Raw genomic sequence first — 21,108 nt, forward strand, 5'->3', positions numbered from 1 at the left:
GATTGAACTGAACTGAAGGTTTAGGGAATAAATTGAAAAACAGTGACCAGAAAGAACGAGGCTCCTCAGTCTTCCGTGCTAGTCCCCAGAATGCCACTGTCAATCATGGGTAATGGGTGGCTTCATTCTCAGCCAGTGGGTTAACTTTAGGGTGGAGATTTGCACATAATTCCAATCCAGATTGGAAATGTAGACATTTACCCAGATCATCCTTTCTTATTTTACAAGATGAAGAACCTTGACCCAGAAAGATTTACTGTGTTGTGCATAGCCATACAACGCAAATACCATGTAAATTTTCTCTCAACACGAATACATGTACATCTGACCTTATTACCCTTCTGAAAACATGTGGCGAAGCCAAGACCAAAATGTGTTAATGACTTATAGTTGTATCATTTCATATGAACAGGCTAAGACCAGAATGCAAATCTGCCATTCTATCTCCATATATACTTCCTGTCTACTTACGTCTGCCAGGTGTGAAAAGTCCCAGGGAAAGCAGGTGTGGTATAACAGAGTGGTTATATAGGGGGGAAGGCACCTGATGGATCATTATGTGCATCTTCACATGCTATTAGTGTGCCATGATGTCTTTTGTTTCACTAATAAATCACCATAAGCTTGAGGCCTTTGTCTTGACAACCTTATTTTCTCTCAGGCCAAGATCATTGCATGGTCCCAGTGACATAGGACTAGATCTCATCCTTGAGTGAATTCCTATGTAAATAATTTCATTTTAAAATCTTTTTCTCTTTGGAATTGAGCCAAAATTTAATGAGAAAAATGATCTATTATGCAGTCTCACTCTTAAAGCAAATATAAGTCTCCAATTGCTGAATTCTTATAGGTGCTATCTGCCTTCAGTTAGGAATAATTTAGAAATTGAATAAGAAATCCCTTTCATTGACTGACATCTTGCAGATTAAATCTGAAGCCTCTTGAACTTCATTATAGCTTCATGAATATTGTAAGGCTTTAAATCTTGACTGTGGTTTTGAAACTCAGCCAGGAAGGTATTAACAGTTGTTAGAATTTGTATTTATGTAACACCCTTTCTTCCAACTGGTTTAAAGCAACTAGAATATTGTTTCAATCTGTCTCCATAATAGGCATGTAAGTTGTTAAGTGGAGGCTTCATTATTCCCATTTTATAAGGAAGAGCCCTAAGGGCCAAAGAAGTGGCACCACCAGACAGAAGACACATAATTCTCTATTACATATTGTCCAGCTCTGAATCTCTGTTTGGGGAAGTTGTTTTTTACTACTAAGATGCACCATTTGCATTCAGTTCAGTCACTAAGTCGTATCCGACTCTTTGCAACCCCATGAATCACAGCACGCCAGGACTCTGTCCATCACCAACTCCCGGAGTTTACCCAAACTCATGTGCATCGAGTCAATGATGCCATCCATCCAACTCATCCTCTGTCATCCCCTTTTCCTCCTGCCCACAATCCCTCACAGCATCAGAGTCTTTTCCAATGAGTCAGCTCTTCACATGAGGTGGCCAAAGTATTGGAGTTTCAGCCTCAGTATCAGTCCTTCCAATGAACACCCAGGACTGATCTCTTTTAGGATGGACTGGTTGGATCTCCTTGCAGTCCAAGGGACTCTCAAGAGTCTTCTCCAACACCACAGTTCAGAAGCATCAATTCTTCGGCACTCAGCTTTCTTCACAGTCCAACTCTCACATCCATACATGACCACTGGAAAAAATATAGCCTTGACTAGATGGACCTTTGTTGGCAAAGTAATATTTCTGCTTTTTAATATGCTATCTAGGTTGGTCATAACTTTCCTTCTAAGGAGTAAGTGTCTTTTAATTTCATGGCTGCAATCACCATCTGCAGTGATTTATTTTTTTGGATCTTAAAAAAATAAAGTCTGACACTGTTTCCCCATCTATTTGCCATGAAGTGATGGGACCAGATGCCATGATCTTCGCTTTCTGAATGTTGAGATTTAAGCCAACTTTTTCACTCTCCTCTTTTACTTTCATCAAGAGGCTTTTTAGTTCCTCTTCACTTTCTGCCAGAAGGGTGGTATCTGCATATCTGAGGTTATTGATATTTCTCCTGGCAATCTTGATTCCAGCTTGTGCTTCTTCCAGCCCAGTGTATCTCATGATGTACTCTGCATAGAAGTTAAATAAGCAGGGTGACAATGTACAGCCTTGACATATTCCTTTTTCTATTTGGAACCAGTCTGTTTTTTCATGTCCAGTTCTAACTGTTGCTTCCTGACCTGCATATGGGTTTCTCAAGAGGCAGGTCAGGTGGTCTGGTATTCCCATCTCTTTCAGAATTTTCCACAGTTTGTTGTGATCCACACAGTCAAAGGCTTTGGCATAGTCAACAAAGCATAAATAGATGTTTTTCTGGAACTCTCTTGCTTTTTCAATGACCCAGTGGATGTTGGCAATTTGATCTCTGGTTCCTCTGCCTTTTCTAAAACCAGCTTGAACATCTGGAAGTTCACGGTTCATGTACTGCTGAAGCCTGGCTTGGAGAATTTTGAGCATTACTTTACTTGTGTGTGAGATGACTGCAACGGTGCGGTTGTTTGAGCATTCTTTGGCATTGCCTTTCTTTGGGACTGGAATGAAAACTGACCTTTTCCAGTCCTGCGGCCACTGCTGAGTTTTCCAAATTCACTGGCATATTGAGTGCAGCACTTTCACAGCATCATCTTTCAGGATTTGAAATAGCTTAACTGCATTACACTGCTATAATTCTTCATTAAATCTCTACTTCTCTTTCGGCCTTTTCAAAATTTTTATTTATTATTTTTGGCTGCTCTGGGCCTTCGTTGTTGTGTGCAGGTTTTCTCTAGTTGCAGCGAGCAAGGGCCACTCTCCAGCTGCAGTGCATGGGCTTCTCATTGCAGTGGCCCCCCCTTGTTGCGGAGCACAGGCTCTAGGGGCTGACTGTAATAGGTGTAGTATGTGGGCTCAGTAGTTGAGCTTCTCTTGTTGCAGAGCTTGAGCTCTAGGTTCACAGGCTTCAGCAACTGCAGAACATGGGCTCCGTAATTGTGATTCATGGCCTCCAAAGTGCAGGTTCAGTAAGGTGTGGCTCATGGGCCCAGCTGTCTCATGGCATGAAGGATCCTCCTGGGTCAGGGATCGAACTGATGCCCCCTGCATTGCAAGGCAGATTCTTAATCCCTGGACCACCTGGGAAGCCCCTCTTTCAGTCTTAGTCCCAGCTCCCATGTCCCTCTCCTCTTCATTTGCCCACCAGTTTTATTTCCATCAATAACATCCTCCTCCAAGTCCTAGTGCATCATTCTTAATCCTTAAAGTGCATGAGACTCTCCCAGAGTGCTCTAGTCTCAGTAATTGAACTGAATGAATTGAAAGTCACTCAGTCGTGTCCGACTCTTTGCACCCCCATGGACTATACAGTCCATGGAATTCTCCAGGCCACAATAGTGGAGTGGGTAGCCTATCCCTTCTCTAGTGATCTCCCCAACCGGCGAATCGACCCAGGGTCTCCTGCATTGCAGGAGGATTCTTTACCAACTCAGCTATCAGGGAAGCCCAGCCTCAGTAATGGTGATTCTTTTTTAATGGGTCTAGACTGGAGCCCAGAACCTTCCTTTTAGCAGATACCTTAAAAGAGTCCAATGCTGATAATAACTGAGAGAAGTGTCTCACAATCAATCCTGATGTGGAGTGGAAAAGCTGGGAAGAGTTTTAGAGTCTCAAGCCTGTTAGCTATGGTCTAGTATTTTACGGCTGTTTGGCCTATATTAGGTTGAGTTCTTGAGAAGCAGAGCCAGATGCAAAGAATCTTTTGCTAATAATATATTGAGGTGTGCTCTCAAGAGAAGAGGAAAGGGATCGGGATGGGGCTGGGAAATATGTTGGCAATGTCTGAACTGGAGTCTGATCCCACCTGTGTGCTCTGGAATACAGATTGACCACAGAATTAGCAAGGAGGCCAGCTTTTTGAGCTTCAGAGTCAGTCAGCCATTGGCTGAGTTCTTATAAGGAGTATTGCCAGGGGAGGTGGGTGCTCTTCTTGATGAGACATCTCCAGGTTGTCTGAGAGCAAGTGCTCATAAAAAGCAGCTATAGGTAGTCATCAGTCACATTGCAGCATCTGCAGCATCTGTATTCTGGCTGGTAAAGGTGATCTGAGCAGGGCACCTAGAGTATCTACTACATCTCGGGACTCAACAAGAATCAACCTTACTCCTCCTAGTCTTGAGCTTCTGGCTTTAAAGATTTTCCAGTTTCTGCTACAGAAAAGCCCCTTCTTTGTCTTTCTCTTTTCTTTACTCTATGTCCTACCTTTGTTTAACAGCAGCCTTATGTCCACTCTCCTACATGAAGCTTCCCTGTAATTCCACAGTGATTGATTTCTTTCCTCAATCTCTGTCTTGGAGGACTCACACAATCTGACTCTTCAAAATATACACACAGAGGTTGACATGGAATGTATGCCATGGATGGCTGGATGAATGATTTTCCAAATGAGAATGCCATCACAGGGGTATTCAATTCTTATTTTGTTAAGTAGCCTAAGTGAATGAGCTGGCATCTCTCATTGTAATTTTATTCTAAAAGCTATTTGAAGTCTCTATTATTCCAGGTACTGACATCTTCATTCCTCTTCATCCCATCAGAAAACCAAATGGCTATGAAACTTAAACAGCTCTCTTCCAACAGCACTCAGCTCCCAAGATTAGATATGGTATGATTTTGGTTCTACCTTTTAAGAGATCTGAAGAATTTTCTCACTGATTTAGACTGAAATAATTGCCTGAACTTCCCTCCTTCATTCTTGTTCCATTTAAACACAGCTTCTTATTTTATTGTTACAGACATTTAGAGCTTCTAATTTGACTAATATGTTAAATAGACACTTCATTTATATTAGTTTGTGTTCATAATCTCAAGTAATGGCTTATAGTCATCATATCAGGTTTCCTTTTGAGTGTTCTTAAATGTATGCTAGTCTCCATCAATAATAATTAAGCCTCAGTTAGATCATGATCCTATTCCTGAACTGTCAGGAATTGTTCTCAACTGAGAACAATTGAGATTATGTAGATGACAATTGTCTAAATACCTCATTACTATATGAGAATGAGAAAGGCATGCTCTCATTGTGGGTGGAGTTTTCTGATGAGATGATGGTGGTTTTGCAGTTTTCAGTAGGAGCAGGGAATGTGTTCTGGAGGAGAAAATGGCAACCCTCTCCAGTATTTGTATCTGAAAAATCCTATAGACAGAGAAGCCTAGTGAGCTGCAGTCCTAAGGGTCACAAAGAGTCAAACACAACTGAGCAGCTGAATACACAACACAGGGAATGTGTTATGGTGGATTTCTTGCAGCAAAATGGCCCTCAGCCATCCTTTCTCTGCATCACAGGCTGATCTGGGTTTCTAAAGCTTGTATCTCCATTGCATTCAGGAGGCCAGGCAAATAGCAACTCACCAATAAACCACAATATCCATTGGTACACACAATATGCTTTTTCCCCTAGAAAAATCCACCAGTGAATTTTTATGCTGCTCCCGTCTATGTGAGCAGTTGTGAGTGTATCTGGTGATTCCAGTTCAGAGTTATGGAGGTGGAGAGATCATTGCTGCCTTTATAGTTCTGTGGGCACGACTGAAAAGTCATTGCCAAATGTTCATGGAGAAGATGCTTTTAATGGTTTTCCTGTTGACCTCATCACTATCAGAATCTATTATATTTGATCAATGTGACAGTGTCATCCTGGTCAATCTCTTTCTTGATTTTTTCTTCCCAAATATTTCTGAGCACAGATAGAGTGAATGTATATGCCCTGGCTCCAGTGCTTATTTCTCAGCAAACTAATCTCTGCATTGGTCTTCTGGTCTCTAGTTTAAGGTAGAATTCACCTCTGATGCTGCCTTTTTCTTCTAGCTGTGTAAGCAATGAGTGAAGGAGTACCAATGCCGCAGCTCTAACCTCACTCAGAGTGTTGTGACAACCCAGCATGCCCTCTGTGAAGTAGGAGGCTTCCTTTATCTATGTTAAGATCATTTGAAGAATGCTGCAAAATATCAGGTCTCAAAATAGATCAGTGCTTTGAATGCACACATACAGCTGTTTGAACCCCATATACACACATTCATGTACACACGTGTGCATACACATATACATGGCAATAAACAGTTCTACTCTCATTGAGTTTTACACTCAGCACCAGAAATGCCCTCCAATAACACAGGTTTTGGTATAAATGTAGTTTAGGAGCCTAGGCTTCTTATAACTTTGTGATGAGTTACGGCTATTTTTCCTTTCTTCCATCTAGCCTTGGTTTTGGCTAATTCTGTCCATTTCTGCTATATAAGTTTGAATCTTAGTGGTTGTCAAGTTCTCTGCACTCTTTTTTCTTTCTAGAGTTGGCTACTTGTTTATGTTTTTGAGAATCAAATAAGATAACATTGAAAGGTGAGGAGACACACCTATTTTGTCTAAATTCCAAGTCCTAATTGAAGGTGGCTATCTTTGTTACACTAGAAAAAGTTCAATCTGATTACAAATGAACAAGGAATAAGTGTAGAAAAAGAATCATCTTGACCACATTTGTGTTTGTTTCGTATCCCGATCTAATAATAACTTGAAACCACAAGGGAAACATCTGAATGTGTTGTTTAGTTATTTCAATGGACTTGAATTCCATGACCGAGGCACCATGGCAGTAGACTCTAACACCTGGCATCCTAGAATGCACTAAAAATCCAGCAGTCAACAGAAATATGGTGTCAGAGATGTTAAATCCCATGTTCCCCTAGTGCATTTTTGATGAGTGTGTTCTGAAAAGCTTGAGCAAAGTCAGTTTGCAAAGACTTGACCCCAGTATCCATTAACTACATGCACAGAGCGTGGATGCTGTTTGAGAGAGTTTCTTGTGATACTTTGGGGCCTCCTCAAAGTGTGTTCTTATGTTGCATCTTCCAAACTGATATTACCAAGCAAGACTATATGCTTGCCTGAAGGGCCACTTGTTTAATTAGATTCTTCAGTTGCCTTTGGGTGGGTATTTCCTGCTAGAAGAAAATGCGCTTTGAACATTTTAAGTGCATGGACAGCAACCATGCCCAGAAGGATTGCCCCTGCAGCAGTCTGGAAAATCAATGAAAACCTTGGGGAACCTGTTAATATCTTCTTGTGGTTAGGTGAGTCTGAGGCTCGGAGAATCTAGAATACTGACTCTTTTATTACAGGTTTCCTTCCGAAAGATTTTTCTCTGTTGGACTTAGCCTTCTCTGTAGAGCATCTCGGGTCAGAGAATCTAGCATATTGACTCTTAGTGGCAGGTGTCCTTCCAAAAGATTTTTATCTATTGGATTTAGCTTTGTCTGTGGAGTATTGAATGAAGCATCTATAGGAAAAAGTCATGTAAAAAAAATTCTGCCTCTATATCAACATCATCCATGTGAAATAAATTAGGACAGTGTCACCGTCTGATGAAATATGCAGATGTTCTCTTTACAGATTATATATAATCTACAATCGAGGGCAAATTTCATTCTGCACGCATGAATATTTAGTAATTTATCATCAAATACCACATATCTCCATGAGCCTAATGAGTGGAATATACTCTTGGATTACAATTAGGCAAGATGTAGAGCAATGTAGTACCTAAGAGAGAGAGCTCTAGAGTCAGCTGGGTGTCAGGCTAGTTGTCACACACTGTTCAGCTGTGTGTTCTTGGACAAGTCCTTGGGTTTTCCATTAATAACTCGGGCATAGTAATATCACCCAGTTTGTGTCATTGTGAGGTGAATAGATAATATATGTAAAGCACCTGATCAATTCTCATCGCATAGCAAGCATTCAATCATGTTACCTCTTACTACCTGATACTAGTCCAGGTTGGATACTAATTCTTGCATATTTTGTATTTTACTGATAGAATAGTTTTAAATAAAAGTTGTAAAGATATATCAGAGAATTCTTGCTGATGTGCCACAATGAAGACCCAGCACAATAAAAAAAAGACATATCAAGGAGTTCTCACATACTCTACACTCAGTTTCCCTTATAGTTAGCATCTTATTCTGCTATGAGACATTTGCCACAATTAATAAGTCAACATTGGTGCATTAATATTAACTAAACTCCATATTTTTTTGTATTTCATCAGTTTTCCTTTCTCCATTCCAGGATTCCATCCAGGATATTTTTTTATTTTTTGTATCTCTTTGGCTTTTCTCAAACGTGATAATTGTCAAACTTCCCTTGCTCTTGATGATCTTGGCAGTTCTTGACAGTTCTCAGATATTTTGTAGAGTTTGCCTAATGTATTTCTCATAGTCAGACTGAGATTATGAGTTTTGGGAGGAAGACCACAGAGGTGAAATGTCTTTCTCAATTCAACGTATCAAGAGTACACCCCATCAATTTATCACTGACCATATTAACATTGATCCCCTGGCAAAAGTAGCATATACTAGGTTTTTAGTTTCTATATCTTATTTTTTTCTGTACTATACTCTTTGAAAGCCAATTGCTAAGAGTACCCCACACTTAAGGAGTCAGAATTATGTTCCAACTTCTTGATGGCAGAGTAGCTACATAAATTGTTTGGAATTATGTATAGGAGATTTTCCTCTTCCTCATTTATTTTTTATTTAATCCTTTGTTTATATCAGTTTGGACTCAAGAATATTTATATTTTATTATTGGTTTATAATGTAATGCTATTTTACTGATTTTCTTGCTCAAATTGTCTCAGCTTTGGCCATTGGGAGTTCTTTCAGTTGAATCTAGTGTTCCTTTGACATATCTCTATTGCTTTATTTCTTAAGTACTCCCTTATTTTCTGTCACAGCATAATATTTCAGGCTCATCCTGTATACTTCCTGCCCCAGCCCTACAACTGTTTATTTCTCCAAAAGCATCATAATCCTCCTTATTAGTGAGTGGTATTAGAATCCAAAATCTGGGCACTGGGTATGCTTGTTAAGATTGGGACTTTGATGCGTCCAAGGACAGAGCTGGAAAGTATATGTATACCAATCTGCATGTAAGCTTAAGCATGGTTATTTCTATATTGACCCATCAGTGCATGTACTGAGCTAAATTTAAATTCATACTGATACCTTTACCTTGATTCCAGTGGCACATGATTTATTCTAGCTTTTTCCTTTTGCTTATCAGTAACCTTCCCCACTCCAGGTGTAATAAACTTGGATTCTGTCTTCTGTCATCCATTTCTTCATTTATTTTCTCAGCCTTGGTATGTGTGTACAGCTATTTCAGAACTGTTAGCCCATACCCTAACAACTTTACCAACTAGAATATAGTGCTTATATTCTACTCCTGAATATAATTTTAATAGATTTGGATCAGCCCATGAACGCTCAGGGAGTCCCTGTTACAGAATCTATATTTGGCATTCTTATGTCTGTATGCCTTTCACAACCTGAGCAGAGTGATTGACACATCGAAGCAGATTTGCATGAAGTCTGAATCCTGTATGTGCTTTAGCCATAGACCCTTGACAACACTAATCTTAGGAGCTGTTCTTTTAATTCTGTGGCAGATATTGCCTGAAGTCTCACTAGCCATGAGTTCTTATTAGGCCCTTAGGAATTCTGAGTTTGGTTTTTTCTAGAGATGCTATTGGGAGATACCACATAAAAGGCAATATATCATTCCAGAAATCCCAACCAACTTTGGAACAGATAGCCTTGTGGTCTAAAAGGATCGTTAAATCTAGATAAAATGTCAGTGTAAAATATCAACTAATAGTGCCCTGCAGAAATGAACCTCACATGGAAATCCAGAGTATATCCCATTTGTAGGTGATAGGGGCCTGTAATAAACCTTATGGCCTATATTTAAATGCCAGAGCCTCAGACGACCCAGAGGGATGGTATGGGGAGGGAGGAGAGAGGGGGATTCAGGATGAGGAACACATGTATACTTGTGGTGGGTTCATGTTGATGTATGGCAAAACCAATACAATATTGTAAAGTAATTAACCTCAAATTAAAATAAATTTATATTTCAAAAAATAAATAAATAAACACCAGAACCTATGCAGAACAAGGAAGGTTTCTATTCCAAGCTTCCATTTTATCACTCAGCATGTGAATTCCAGGAAAGAGGCTGAAGTATAAGATATCCTTAATATGTAGACTTCCTATGTACAGCATTTTGTCAAGTCATAAAGACTGTATTGTATTAACCAGAAGTCAATCATAAAAGTGGATTTACAAGGCTAATGCCATGTAACTTTTAAGGTTTTGTTTTTGTGATAAACAAGACCCTATATTGATTACCAGAAGATGCTGTTAGACTCTAAAATGGTAAAGTAGAACTTTCGCAAATAGTTCTTGTATTTCTGCAAAATGCACCCTGACTTATTAGCTCAATCTAAACACTGCAGTATGAAACTCGAGATACTACAAAAGGGCAAACGGTTGACAAGAACTCGAATAGCTTTAAATCATGGAATTCCCTTACATTTGTAAAGGAAAGCATGTTTCTATCATCCATAAAAAAGTTAAGTGGAGCTTTGAGCATATTATGCCTCCTTAGAGTTTGGAAAAAGCCAAGATGAATAGGCTTGCCAAGGATTCTGACCCAGCAGGTTGCTGAGAAGGGGGTTAGCCCCTGATGAATTTTAACAATACCCCAACTTCCCACATTGGCTAAAGCAGCCAGCTCTCAGTAACATACTCCATCTCTGTGATTACCTGCCAAATGCTTATTGCAGACCTGCAAAGATTAGTTACTCCAGAGGGAGTGGTTTATAACTCCATGACATGGTTTTGTGCCAGATCAATAAAAGCAAAGGCACACGACAGGCTGCCCTTATTTTCTCTCTGTAGAGAAACAAAGAGCCCCACAGTTAAACTGAATGTTACTGACTAATCCACAGCATCACTTTAACACACCAGGGATTGTCCTCATTTGTTTTTCACATAACACTATAATCTTGTGAAATATGAGTTAGCTAAAATGCAATTGTATTTTCAGGGACATGAAGGCTGACTATACATTACCAGCAATTTACAAGGAGCCTGCTGTTTATGTGCCATGTAACCGGGAGATTTTTCTCTTAACAATAGATTGTGATGATGTATTTTTAAATATGTCTGTATTGTTCACATATGTTAAGATCAGTTGGGTTTGAATAATAGAAATTCAGCTAATAACAGTGATAAAAACACACACTCAAGTAAATGATCCCTATTTTCTTTTATCAGTCCTACATAGAAATTCATGTACATTTTAGTAAATTGGATAGAAAATAATGGAAGGGTCATATTTTTCTGTTATGGGAACAGAGGAAATGTTTAGAGAAAGAGGAAAATAGAGTCAGAGGAAACAAAATATTCGAAATTTTAAAACTCGAGCATGAAAAAGGCTGGACTGTTGTCTTACCACAAAGTCTTCCTGAAAAAGCATAAAGAAAATTTAACAGCCCAGGCCTTCAAGAAAAATTGAGGGCATTTTCATCCTTTGAAGTCATTATTTTAAAAATGACCTGATTAATTTTCCTTCAGTTAATCTGATACTCAGTTCATTTAAAAGAACATCAATTTCACTTTCTTTTCTTGATACGTTAAAAATATAAAATAATTACAATTCTTTGTGTTTCAATCTGAATAAAGATTGTGTCAAAGCATGTATTGGATATTTAGTGCTCTCCAGTAAAAAAAGAGGCAGCAGAGAGATAAAAGGCCAAGAAATCAGAAGAATATTTTCTCCAGGAATAGTTATGTTTACTAATATTTCTCCAAACACGTCCTTGTTATGATGAGAAAAAAGAATGTTTGTTTTGATTCTTTTTATTTGGAATTTAATGCTATTTGAAAAAGCAGCATAAATAGATCTACATGCATAGTGGGAAGGTTGTACTAATTCAATGGAAAGAACAGGCATCAACAAAAGTACTTCATTGGAGCTTAGCATTCTTTTAAATTATTTTCAGTTTTTCCATTTTGGGCATTAACACTAGGACAGTATTACTAAAGACCTAGAACAACTAAAGTCAAACTAATGTTTTTTGCTAACTGATGTCTCATCTGTTCTAGAACTGCTCCATCAGTTGCATAGGGCTGTTCTTGTGTGCATAGTGCCACTTGGCAGGGACCAGATCCAGCGCTCAAGACCAGTGCCTTTGTCCTTGGTAGCTGTGTGACCTTGAATGCAGAACCCCTGGGATTTCAGCGACCCAGCCAATGTGCTTTGTTCTCAAATCTGAATCCAACTTAGGAATAGACCCAGGAGTGAAACAGATGGAGATAAAATATGCTTTATTAATAAAGTGATTGCATACATAGATAACTCAAAAGAATTTATTAAAAATTTAGAATTAATTTGTACATTTGGCGAGCTTGCAGAATACAAGAGCAAAATACAAATATTAATATCAATAGTATTTCTCTATATAGGCAACAAAATAATTAAAATATTTGTCAAGTACACCAATTGTAGTTGTTGAGTCACTAAGTCATGCCTGACTCTTTGTAACCCCATGGACTGCAGCATATTAGGCTTCCTTGTCTTTCACTATCTTCTGGAGTTTGCTCAGACTCATGTTGATTGAGTCAGTGGTGCCATCCAATCAATTATAGGAGTGCCATAAAAATCAAATGCCTGCATACTGAAAAATCATAAAACATTGCTGGGATAAATTAAGAAAGCTATAAGTAAATGGAAGCCTCTAGAAATGCTCTATAACATGATATGGGGAGCAGGTACATGGGTATGTCCATATGTCAGTTCAGTTCATTTCAGTCTCTGGTTATGTCTGACTCTTTTCAACATCATGGACTGCAGCATGCCAGGCTTCCCTGTCCATCACCAACTCCATATGTAAACATTTATTAATCTGTATAGTAAAAATTTCTGCACCATATGTGAGTTATATCTTGTTGAAAAAGTTTCTAAAAGTCAACAACAACAAAAAAAAAACAGAAAAACAAAAAAATCTAAACTGGATTAGGGACATGGACAAGATATGTGCAATACTAGATAGATTAACCAAGCAGTAGCTCACACAGTAAAGAATTTGCCTGCCATACAGGAGACCAGAGTTCAATCCCTGGGTTGAGAAGATCTTCTGGAGAAGGGAATGGCAATCCACTTCAGTATTCTGGTCTGGAGAATCCCATGGACAGAGGAGCCTGGCGGGCAACAATCCATGGCATCACAAAGAGTCAGACACAACTGACAGACCAACACACACACAGCCTACCGGCTCAACTGGACAGCTACAGCCCACATTTACCAAAGGCTGGAGAATCAACCACAACCATTGAGAAATGTCAAGTGGCATCCTCCAGATGAGAGAGAAAGAGGTTGAGCTGAGCATGCATTTCTTTTCCCCAGTACTGCAAAAAGATGAGTCATCCCTCCCTTCCCATCGGGCAAGACAAGAGGTCTGAGGTGGTGCTCAGTAGGAGTCTCTTCACAAAGGAGCATTAAGTAAAGAGAAAGGAAGGCATTTCTCCCCAGTGGAGACTTCACTTATCTGTGCTTTAACCGTCTCAATGGTAAAAGGGTGATAATAGACCAAAACTCATACAGTTTTAAGAATTGAAAAATGATAATATATGTAAAGGACTTTGCTAAGTACCAATAAAGGAAGAACTGGAGAAGCAAAACATAGACACTTTAGAAGGGGGAAGACATCTTCAGGAAGATAATCTGAATACACTTGTGATATTTTTTAGGTCAGGAAACTGAGACTCTAGCTTTCTAAGAAACTGGACTCTAGGAGATCCAGACCCTTGTCCAAGTTCCAGAGTTTGTATTGTTGATATATTACAACAGAAATGCCTCTAGTATTACTGAACACAAGTTCATGTACTCAACACACAGGGAGGCCAAACAGACTGAAATGTCAGAGTTTAGAGCAGAGATTTATTTCAGGACCAAGCAAGGAGCATGAGTGGCTCATGCTCAAAACCACCAGAACTCCCTAATGGCTCAACAGAGAGAAGTTTTATAGTCAAGATTGGGGTGAGGACTGAAAGGCGCATGGCTTTCTCTGATTGATCAGGGATGGTTAACAGGACAGTTTCCAGGGCTCCTGAAGTTACTGTCCTCCACCTGGGTGAGGGGCTTGCTTCCTACAAAAGAACTAGAAGATATCGTTATGTTCATCCCTTAAGGAAGAATCAGTATAGCCCCCTGGCTGTACCATTGTTTCTTTTTTTTAAATTTATTTATTTTAATTGGAGGCTAATTACTTCACAGAATTGTATGGTTTTGCCATACATCAACATGTACTAGTGTTTTTGACTGCTCTGTCTCTGTTCCTGCGTTCCCTCTCTTCCCCATAAGCAACTGTTGGAATCTGCACTTTGGAACTCAGGATGGTCAAGGAGTCCTAATGAAGCCCATTTCCTGCAAACAAGAAATTGTGCTTGTCACTCAGTCCCGTCTGACTCTTTGTGACCCCATGGACTGTAGCCCACCAGGCTCCTCTTTCGATAGAAATTCTCCAGGCAAGAATACTGGAGTGGGTTACCATGCCCTCCTCCATGGGATCTTCCCCACCCAGGGATCAAACCCAGGTCTCCAGCGTTGCAAGCGGATTCTTTACCATCTCAGCAACCAGGGAAGCCCAAAACAAGAAACTGGGGACACACAAAGGATTTCTACCCGGGAGAGCCTCACAGGGTCCTGCTCCATTTCACTAGATTCCAGGTGTTTAAGTGCATAGCCCAGAGCTGTTTCTGCTGTACCACTCTGCTGGGTAGCCATCCTAAATTAGGCAGAGATAGAAGAGCCAAGCCTTTGTCCCACCACCGTGCATTTCCTGTTTTCAGGGAGTATACAGTCTGTTTCTTCTCCTGCGGAGGCTCTGTGTGCTGCGGCACTCAGGCAGCAATTTATAGCCCTTGTTGTGTTCTTGCAATAAGAACAAGATTACTATTTCGAATCAAGGTAGCTATTTTCACATTCCACTGTGAAGTAGTTAGGCAGGTATTCTTTTGAAGGTAAATAAACACAATCAACCACGATTATTTGATTCCATTTAGTATATTAGAAAAAGTAATGGTTTAATGATACCCTAGTGGCCTGTAACAGTTAACGCACCACAGAAAATGAATCATAAAATCCCCTTCTCACTAATAACTCTGAGACTAGTGTTATTAAAAAGGCACTAAACTCCCGGGAGTCAGAGTGTTTTCGCCTTCCCACTAAGTGACAGTATTATCAGTTTGGATTCTGTATTCACTGGTCATGAAAATAGAGGATCTTTGGACAGCAGGAAAACCTGTCACATATTCTGTTTGTTTGTTGATGAAGTCTTGCAACATCATCTGGGACCATTGCTACGGCAAAGAAAATGGTCCCGTAAAGGCCATGTGATTTTTCTAACTCAATGCTAAACGTTTCTAAATGCTGATTCATTCTGAGCTGGGGTAGAAGCTGGAAAGAGACTTCTTACTGACAGCAGGCATATCACCTTCAAGTGCAGACCGACTGGACTGGTGGTAGGGAATACTTGTGTCACTTTCGATTTACACAAGCACACAGCTGGTTGTATTTATTTGGAAAAGGGTTGGCATAACAAATATTCCCTGAAGACATGTGCTTAGTCTCCTGGTTCTCTGTATGATAAATACTGAAAGGATGGGCTTTTTCATCTTAATTGGAGTGGAGCAAGTGGTAAAGAACCTGCCTGCCAATACAGGAGCCCTGGGTTCGATCCCTGGATCAGGATGATCCCCTGGAAAAGGAAATGGCACCCCACTCCAGTACTCTTGCCTGGAAAATTCCATGGACAGAGGAACCTTGTAGGCTACAGTCCATGGGGTTGCAAAGAGTTGGACATGACTGAGTGATTTCACTCACCTTACTCATAACATTAGTAAGTAGATACAGGTTGTTTTGACATGATGATTATTGTTAAAGGTGCATTATATACATCTTAATAGTAGTTATCAAAACAAACAAAACAGCAAACTAGTTCAGTGGTCATAAGGTTTGTCCCCAGTAGAAAACTTTCCAGTTGGTAAAGAACACATATTTTCTTATAGTTTGCTCCCAGGGTTGACTTTAATAGCAGCCACTTCAAATGGATGGTTTTAGTAGAACTTTCCTTTAATAGTTGCTGCTGCTGCTGCTAAGTCACTTCAGTCGTGTCTGACTCTGTGCGACCCCAGAGATGGCAGCCCACCAGGCTCCCCCGTCCCTGGGATTCTCCAGGCAAGAACACTGGAGTGGGTTGCCATTTCCTTCTCCAATGCATGAAAGTGAAAAGTGAAAGTAAAGTCAATCAGTTGCGTCCAACTCTTAGTGACCCCATGGACTGCAGCCCACCAGGCTCCTCCATCGATGGGCTTTTCCAGGCAAGAGTACTGGAGTGGGGTGCCATTGCCTTCTGGGTTAATAGTTGCTAGAACTCTTTAAGTAACTGCTACATTGAAGGCTATTTTGTCATCTAATTTTTGTCTTTTTTTTTCTTCTTCTTTAACTGCTGGTAATTTCTCCAATTCTAACAGCTTTAACATTTAACTCTAACACTTGGAGGTTTCAAACAGTCTTTAAAGGCCCATTTAAAACTTATCAGATATATGGTATTAATTTATCTTTTATATTTTGATATAATATACAGAAAAGCAAACTAACATTTAAGATCCAGGGGTTCTGGGTGACATAATCACCTTATTTCAATGGCTTTTTAGTTTTTGGAGGGAGGATATTTGTTTTCTGCTTTATATAACTTCTATACTTATTCTGCACAGTTTGATTCTAAAATGCCCTTTCTGCCTCTCTTGCTCCTAGTTCTTTCAATTAGGAAAACTAGAAAATCACACTTTTAACAATTTCCTATTAAGCAACACTGGAAGATGAGTTAAAATTGAATTCTTCCCCCCTCAACCTGGCCTGGGTATTTCAAATCTCACTCACAGGATAGATGCAAATGTATATGTTTTACATTTTCAAGTGTACCTAAAAAGATTAGTCTTAGAACTCTTTATAAATGTCTTGTTTAATCTCAAGCTCAACATCAAAGTCAAAACTCTTTACCATTTCTTTTAAACATTTCAAGTTCTCTGAGTTCCTAAAATATTCTGCTATTATCAAGCCCAGGCACTTTAGGGTCTAATGACCTATTTAGGCTGTCATCTGTGACATGGGTGAGAATAATGGCAGAGTTTTTGAAATTCAGAGATAAAACTAAATGTTTAGATTAAAGATGTAGTGTGACTCTTCCATCAAGAAGCATTTTGCCTGAGTTTCTGATAATTCAGTTCAGTTCAGTTCAGTTCAGTCACTCAGTTGTATCCAACTCTTTGTGACCCCATGAATTACAGCACGCCAGGCCTCCCTGTCCATCACCAACTCCCAGAATTCACTCAAACTCATGTCCATTGAGTCGGTGACGTCATCCAGCCATCTCATCCTCTGTCGTCCCCTTCTCCTCCTGCCCCCAATCCCTCCCAGCATCAGAATCTTTTCCAATGGGTCAACTCTTCTCATGAGGTGGCCAAAGTACTGGAATTTCAGCTTTAGCATCATTCCTTCCAAAGAACACCTAGGACTGATCTCTGTTAGAATGGACTGGGATCTCCATAACTAGAAAATCTTATTCAAATATTTCTGTATAGCAAATCATATATAAGAAGAAATTCATACTAACAAGTTCATTTCACTGTTAGTTTTTGTGATCTTAGAGATGATAAAATTAGTGGAATCATCAAAAGAAAATATTGAGCTTTAGATAATGCACAGACTGATTTATAATGGATTGAGGATTGTCACAAAAGATACTGTGATGTAGGAGGGACTGTGATATAGGGAGACTTTTAATATAAATCTCTGTGAACCCAGAGGAAATAAGAGTTATTTTCATTGCTCCTTAAGGATTTCCTTGCAATATGAGAATGTTCTTTATTTTTACCTCTATGGTGTTTGTTTTATATGTTATAAAGCCATTATTGAATTCAGAAAACAAAATTGAATAAACTATTTGAAGATAGAATATACTATCTATCTAGAGCTAGTCACAAATACAAAGCTTAGACAGGTATGTTTGGCTTTCCCTTCTTCTGAGAGCCCTGAAAAGCATTTGAGAATTAAACATGCAGGTTTAGACTTCATGACTGCAACCTTGGAAGTAATCTGTTTTTATGTTACAGGCAATGAAAGCTTAGAAGAGAACTATGTCCAGGACAGTAAGATGGGGTTTGTCATCAATGCCATCTATGCCATGGCGCACGGGCTACAGAACATGCATCAGGCCCTCTGCCCCGGCCACGTGGGCCTCTGCGACGCCATGAAGCCCATCGACGGCAGCAAACTCCTGGAATTCCTCATCAAGTCCACGTTCATCGGTGTGTCTGGAGAGGAGGTGTGGTTTGATGAGAAAGGGGATGCTCCTGGAAGGTAAAGCAGACCTTTCTGTAATGGATCCAAAGAACCTTGTGATCCTCTCTAAGCCAGACAGATGGCTACTCTGCCTCCTTTTGGTCACATGTTTTCTGGGTGTCATGAGGGTAGATACAACTAGATAGCTAAAAAGATGGGGCTAATGTTAGATGGAAATGGCATTATAAAACACACTCCACTATCATCTTTGGTCTTCCCCCAGAAGGCCTGGCACCTTCCTGCAAGCCCAAGAAACCAGAGTGAGTATACCCGAACAGCAGAACCCTCCCTGGCACTGCCAGCATCTGGTCAGCATGTTCTGATTGATCAATCCCAATGCCATACTGCTTGTGGAATATTTTAATCTTATCTGCTCAAAGAGCTTAATATATGAAGAGAACCATATGTGTCCCTTTTTCTCAGGCTACCTTATGTTCCCACTAACATGTTTCTTGGAACAAGAAAGAAAAGAATTTGCTGCCTCGTATCGAGTCTCTATGGCTTCCAAAGAATTAATCAAGAGGAAAAGGAAAATTAAATCTAACTAAATGTATATATGTATATTTTTTTCCCTTAAGTCATTTTATATACTGTCTCCTCTGCAGTACTTGCTTTTATAACACCAATTAGTCCCTATGTAATTGGTATATAGAAGATGATATCAGTATAAAGAGTAGTTGTGTTCATTCATAGGGATTTTCTTAGGCAAAGGATGATCAGAATAGTGGGATAAAAATTAAAACCGACAACAGGAAAGAAAAAAGGCCCTCAGTCTGGCTGCTGCACAGAATGCCCACAATCTCTCTCTCTTTTTTCCTCATAAGCCCTGTTATCTTTCAGTATGAAAGCTTGCAGAATGGGAGATTTTAGAAAAGCATATGTTGTGATAAAATGGAACAGTAAATCATTTAATCCTCATTGCCACAGGCATATTATTATCTTCTTTTACAGATGATAAAGCTGAGTGTCAGGGAAACTAAGAAACTTCCCTAAAGTCACCCAGAGAGTAGCTGGTAGAGGCAGTGCCATTTGATTCTGAAACTTGTAATCTTTTTGCCACATCACATTGCCTTTTAGCTACTTCATTGGAAGGACTGATGCTGAGGCTGAAACTCCAATACTTTGGCCACCTCGTGTGAAGAGTTGATTCATTGGAAAAGACCCTGGTGCTGGGAGGGATTGGGGGCAGGAGGAGAAGGGGATGACAGAGGATGAGATGGTTGGATGGCATCATCGACTGGATGCACATGAGTTTGGGTGAACTCCGGGAGTTGGTGATGGACAGGGTGGCCTGGCGTGCTGTGATTCACGGGGTTGCAAAGAGTCAGACACGACTGAGCAACTGAACTGAACTGAACTGAAAATTAGGCAAAGTTGCTGACAACTTTCTTAATGTCATTTCAAAGGGACTATAAGAGACTATTTGACCCTAAATAATTCTCCACATATCCTTTCCTTTCATGGAAGCTTAAAGTTCTACATTTAGCGAATGCCTTGTGGGGCCTCAATGGATTCTCCCTGCTAAAATCCAACAGCTCCAGAAAGGATAAATGATATAGGTAATAGCAATTAAAGCCATGGATGTATCAAATTCCTTCCAAGCTGCCAGTTAGGTGGGAGCAACTTTAGGTGGAGATGAGAGTGAGAAGGATGGAGTGACACAGGGGCTGGGCATGTGGAAGGCATCCAGGGGCTGAGCACCTTAAGAAGTGGTGCCAGATGGCACAAGCGGGTCTAAGATGCAGAACACTGACCACCTCCTCCCACCCACCTTTAAACCCATGGTTGTAATCCTGGCTTCTACTTCAAACCAGCTCTGTAAAGGATTGGATTGGGGACGGAAACCTTCCTTCATGATTCTATAGCATACATAATGTGCCTAGGACAGGGCCTGGGACATTTATCCCACTGCAGAGATATAAATTTCCACCTCCTCTCTGTATTTGTAAATCATCTAAAATATAGACCCACAATTTTAGCTTGTTTCTCCATTTTTAATTAAGTGTTTAAATCATGAGTTTCCCCCTGTGTTCCTTTTCAAGGATCATTTCCTCATGTCTGAAACTGGTCAGCTTAATCTGTGTTCAATTTCTGTTTCAACCACTTCCCTCTGTTTCTATCTCCTGTCACACCACCATTCATGCTTTTGGTCCCTCTAGTAATTATTTTAGTTAATCATCATGAAACAGAAATTGAATGAATTGAAAGGATGCTACAAACTTGTAATTTACAGCATAAGGATATTCTAACTAACCACCAACATGCTGAGAAGGGACTGTGGAGCCAAGAGAAAGGAGCAGTGTTCATTAACACACACTGCCCAGGGGAAGGCCTCTTTTTAGTAAGTCAGTATTTTCCCCTTGGTATCATCGTTTATTTTTTTCCCTCTAGTTTTGGGGACTTTTTCAAAATATGTTTTCATACCAAGATATTGTGAATTTTTCAGTTTCTAAATGCTAATAAAGTGTGAACTGATTTCTTCCATTGAAATGGGGAAGGTGAAATATAAGTTTTAAGGAACCGATTTATAGGAAAAAGATATTCTAAAGCTAGCATTATACCTAAGCCTTCATTGAAAGTGTATAAAGAGATTTAACAATGTAATATGGAGTAAAACATAAAGATGAAAGGAAATGAAAAAAGAAACTACTCTTATAAAACACTCACAGTAGGCTCTGTAACCATGGTTGGTGGTTTAGATGGTTTAGTCGCTCAAATCGTGTCTGACTCTTGCAACCCCATGGACTGTAGCCCACCAGGCTCCTCTG

At 39.8% G+C, this 21,108-nt stretch overlaps 1 protein-coding gene across 2 annotated transcripts in view; it reads left to right on the forward strand.

Moving 5' to 3' along the window:
* Positions 1-21,108, forward strand: part of GRM1 (glutamate metabotropic receptor 1) — a 438,224-nt gene that overhangs the window by 353,550 nt on the left and 63,566 nt on the right. For both annotated transcript variants that reach the window (XM_069598640.1, XM_069598642.1), the window contains exon 4: positions 18,112-18,358. In XM_069598640.1, coding sequence (XP_069454741.1) covers positions 18,112-18,358 — 247 coding nt within the window. The remainder of the gene's footprint in view (positions 1-18,111; positions 18,359-21,108) is intronic.

The sequence above is a fragment of the Ovis canadensis genome, chromosome 8, assembly GCF_042477335.2.
Source record: "Ovis canadensis isolate MfBH-ARS-UI-01 breed Bighorn chromosome 8, ARS-UI_OviCan_v2, whole genome shotgun sequence".
Lineage (NCBI taxonomy): Eukaryota > Metazoa > Chordata > Mammalia > Artiodactyla > Bovidae > Ovis > Ovis canadensis.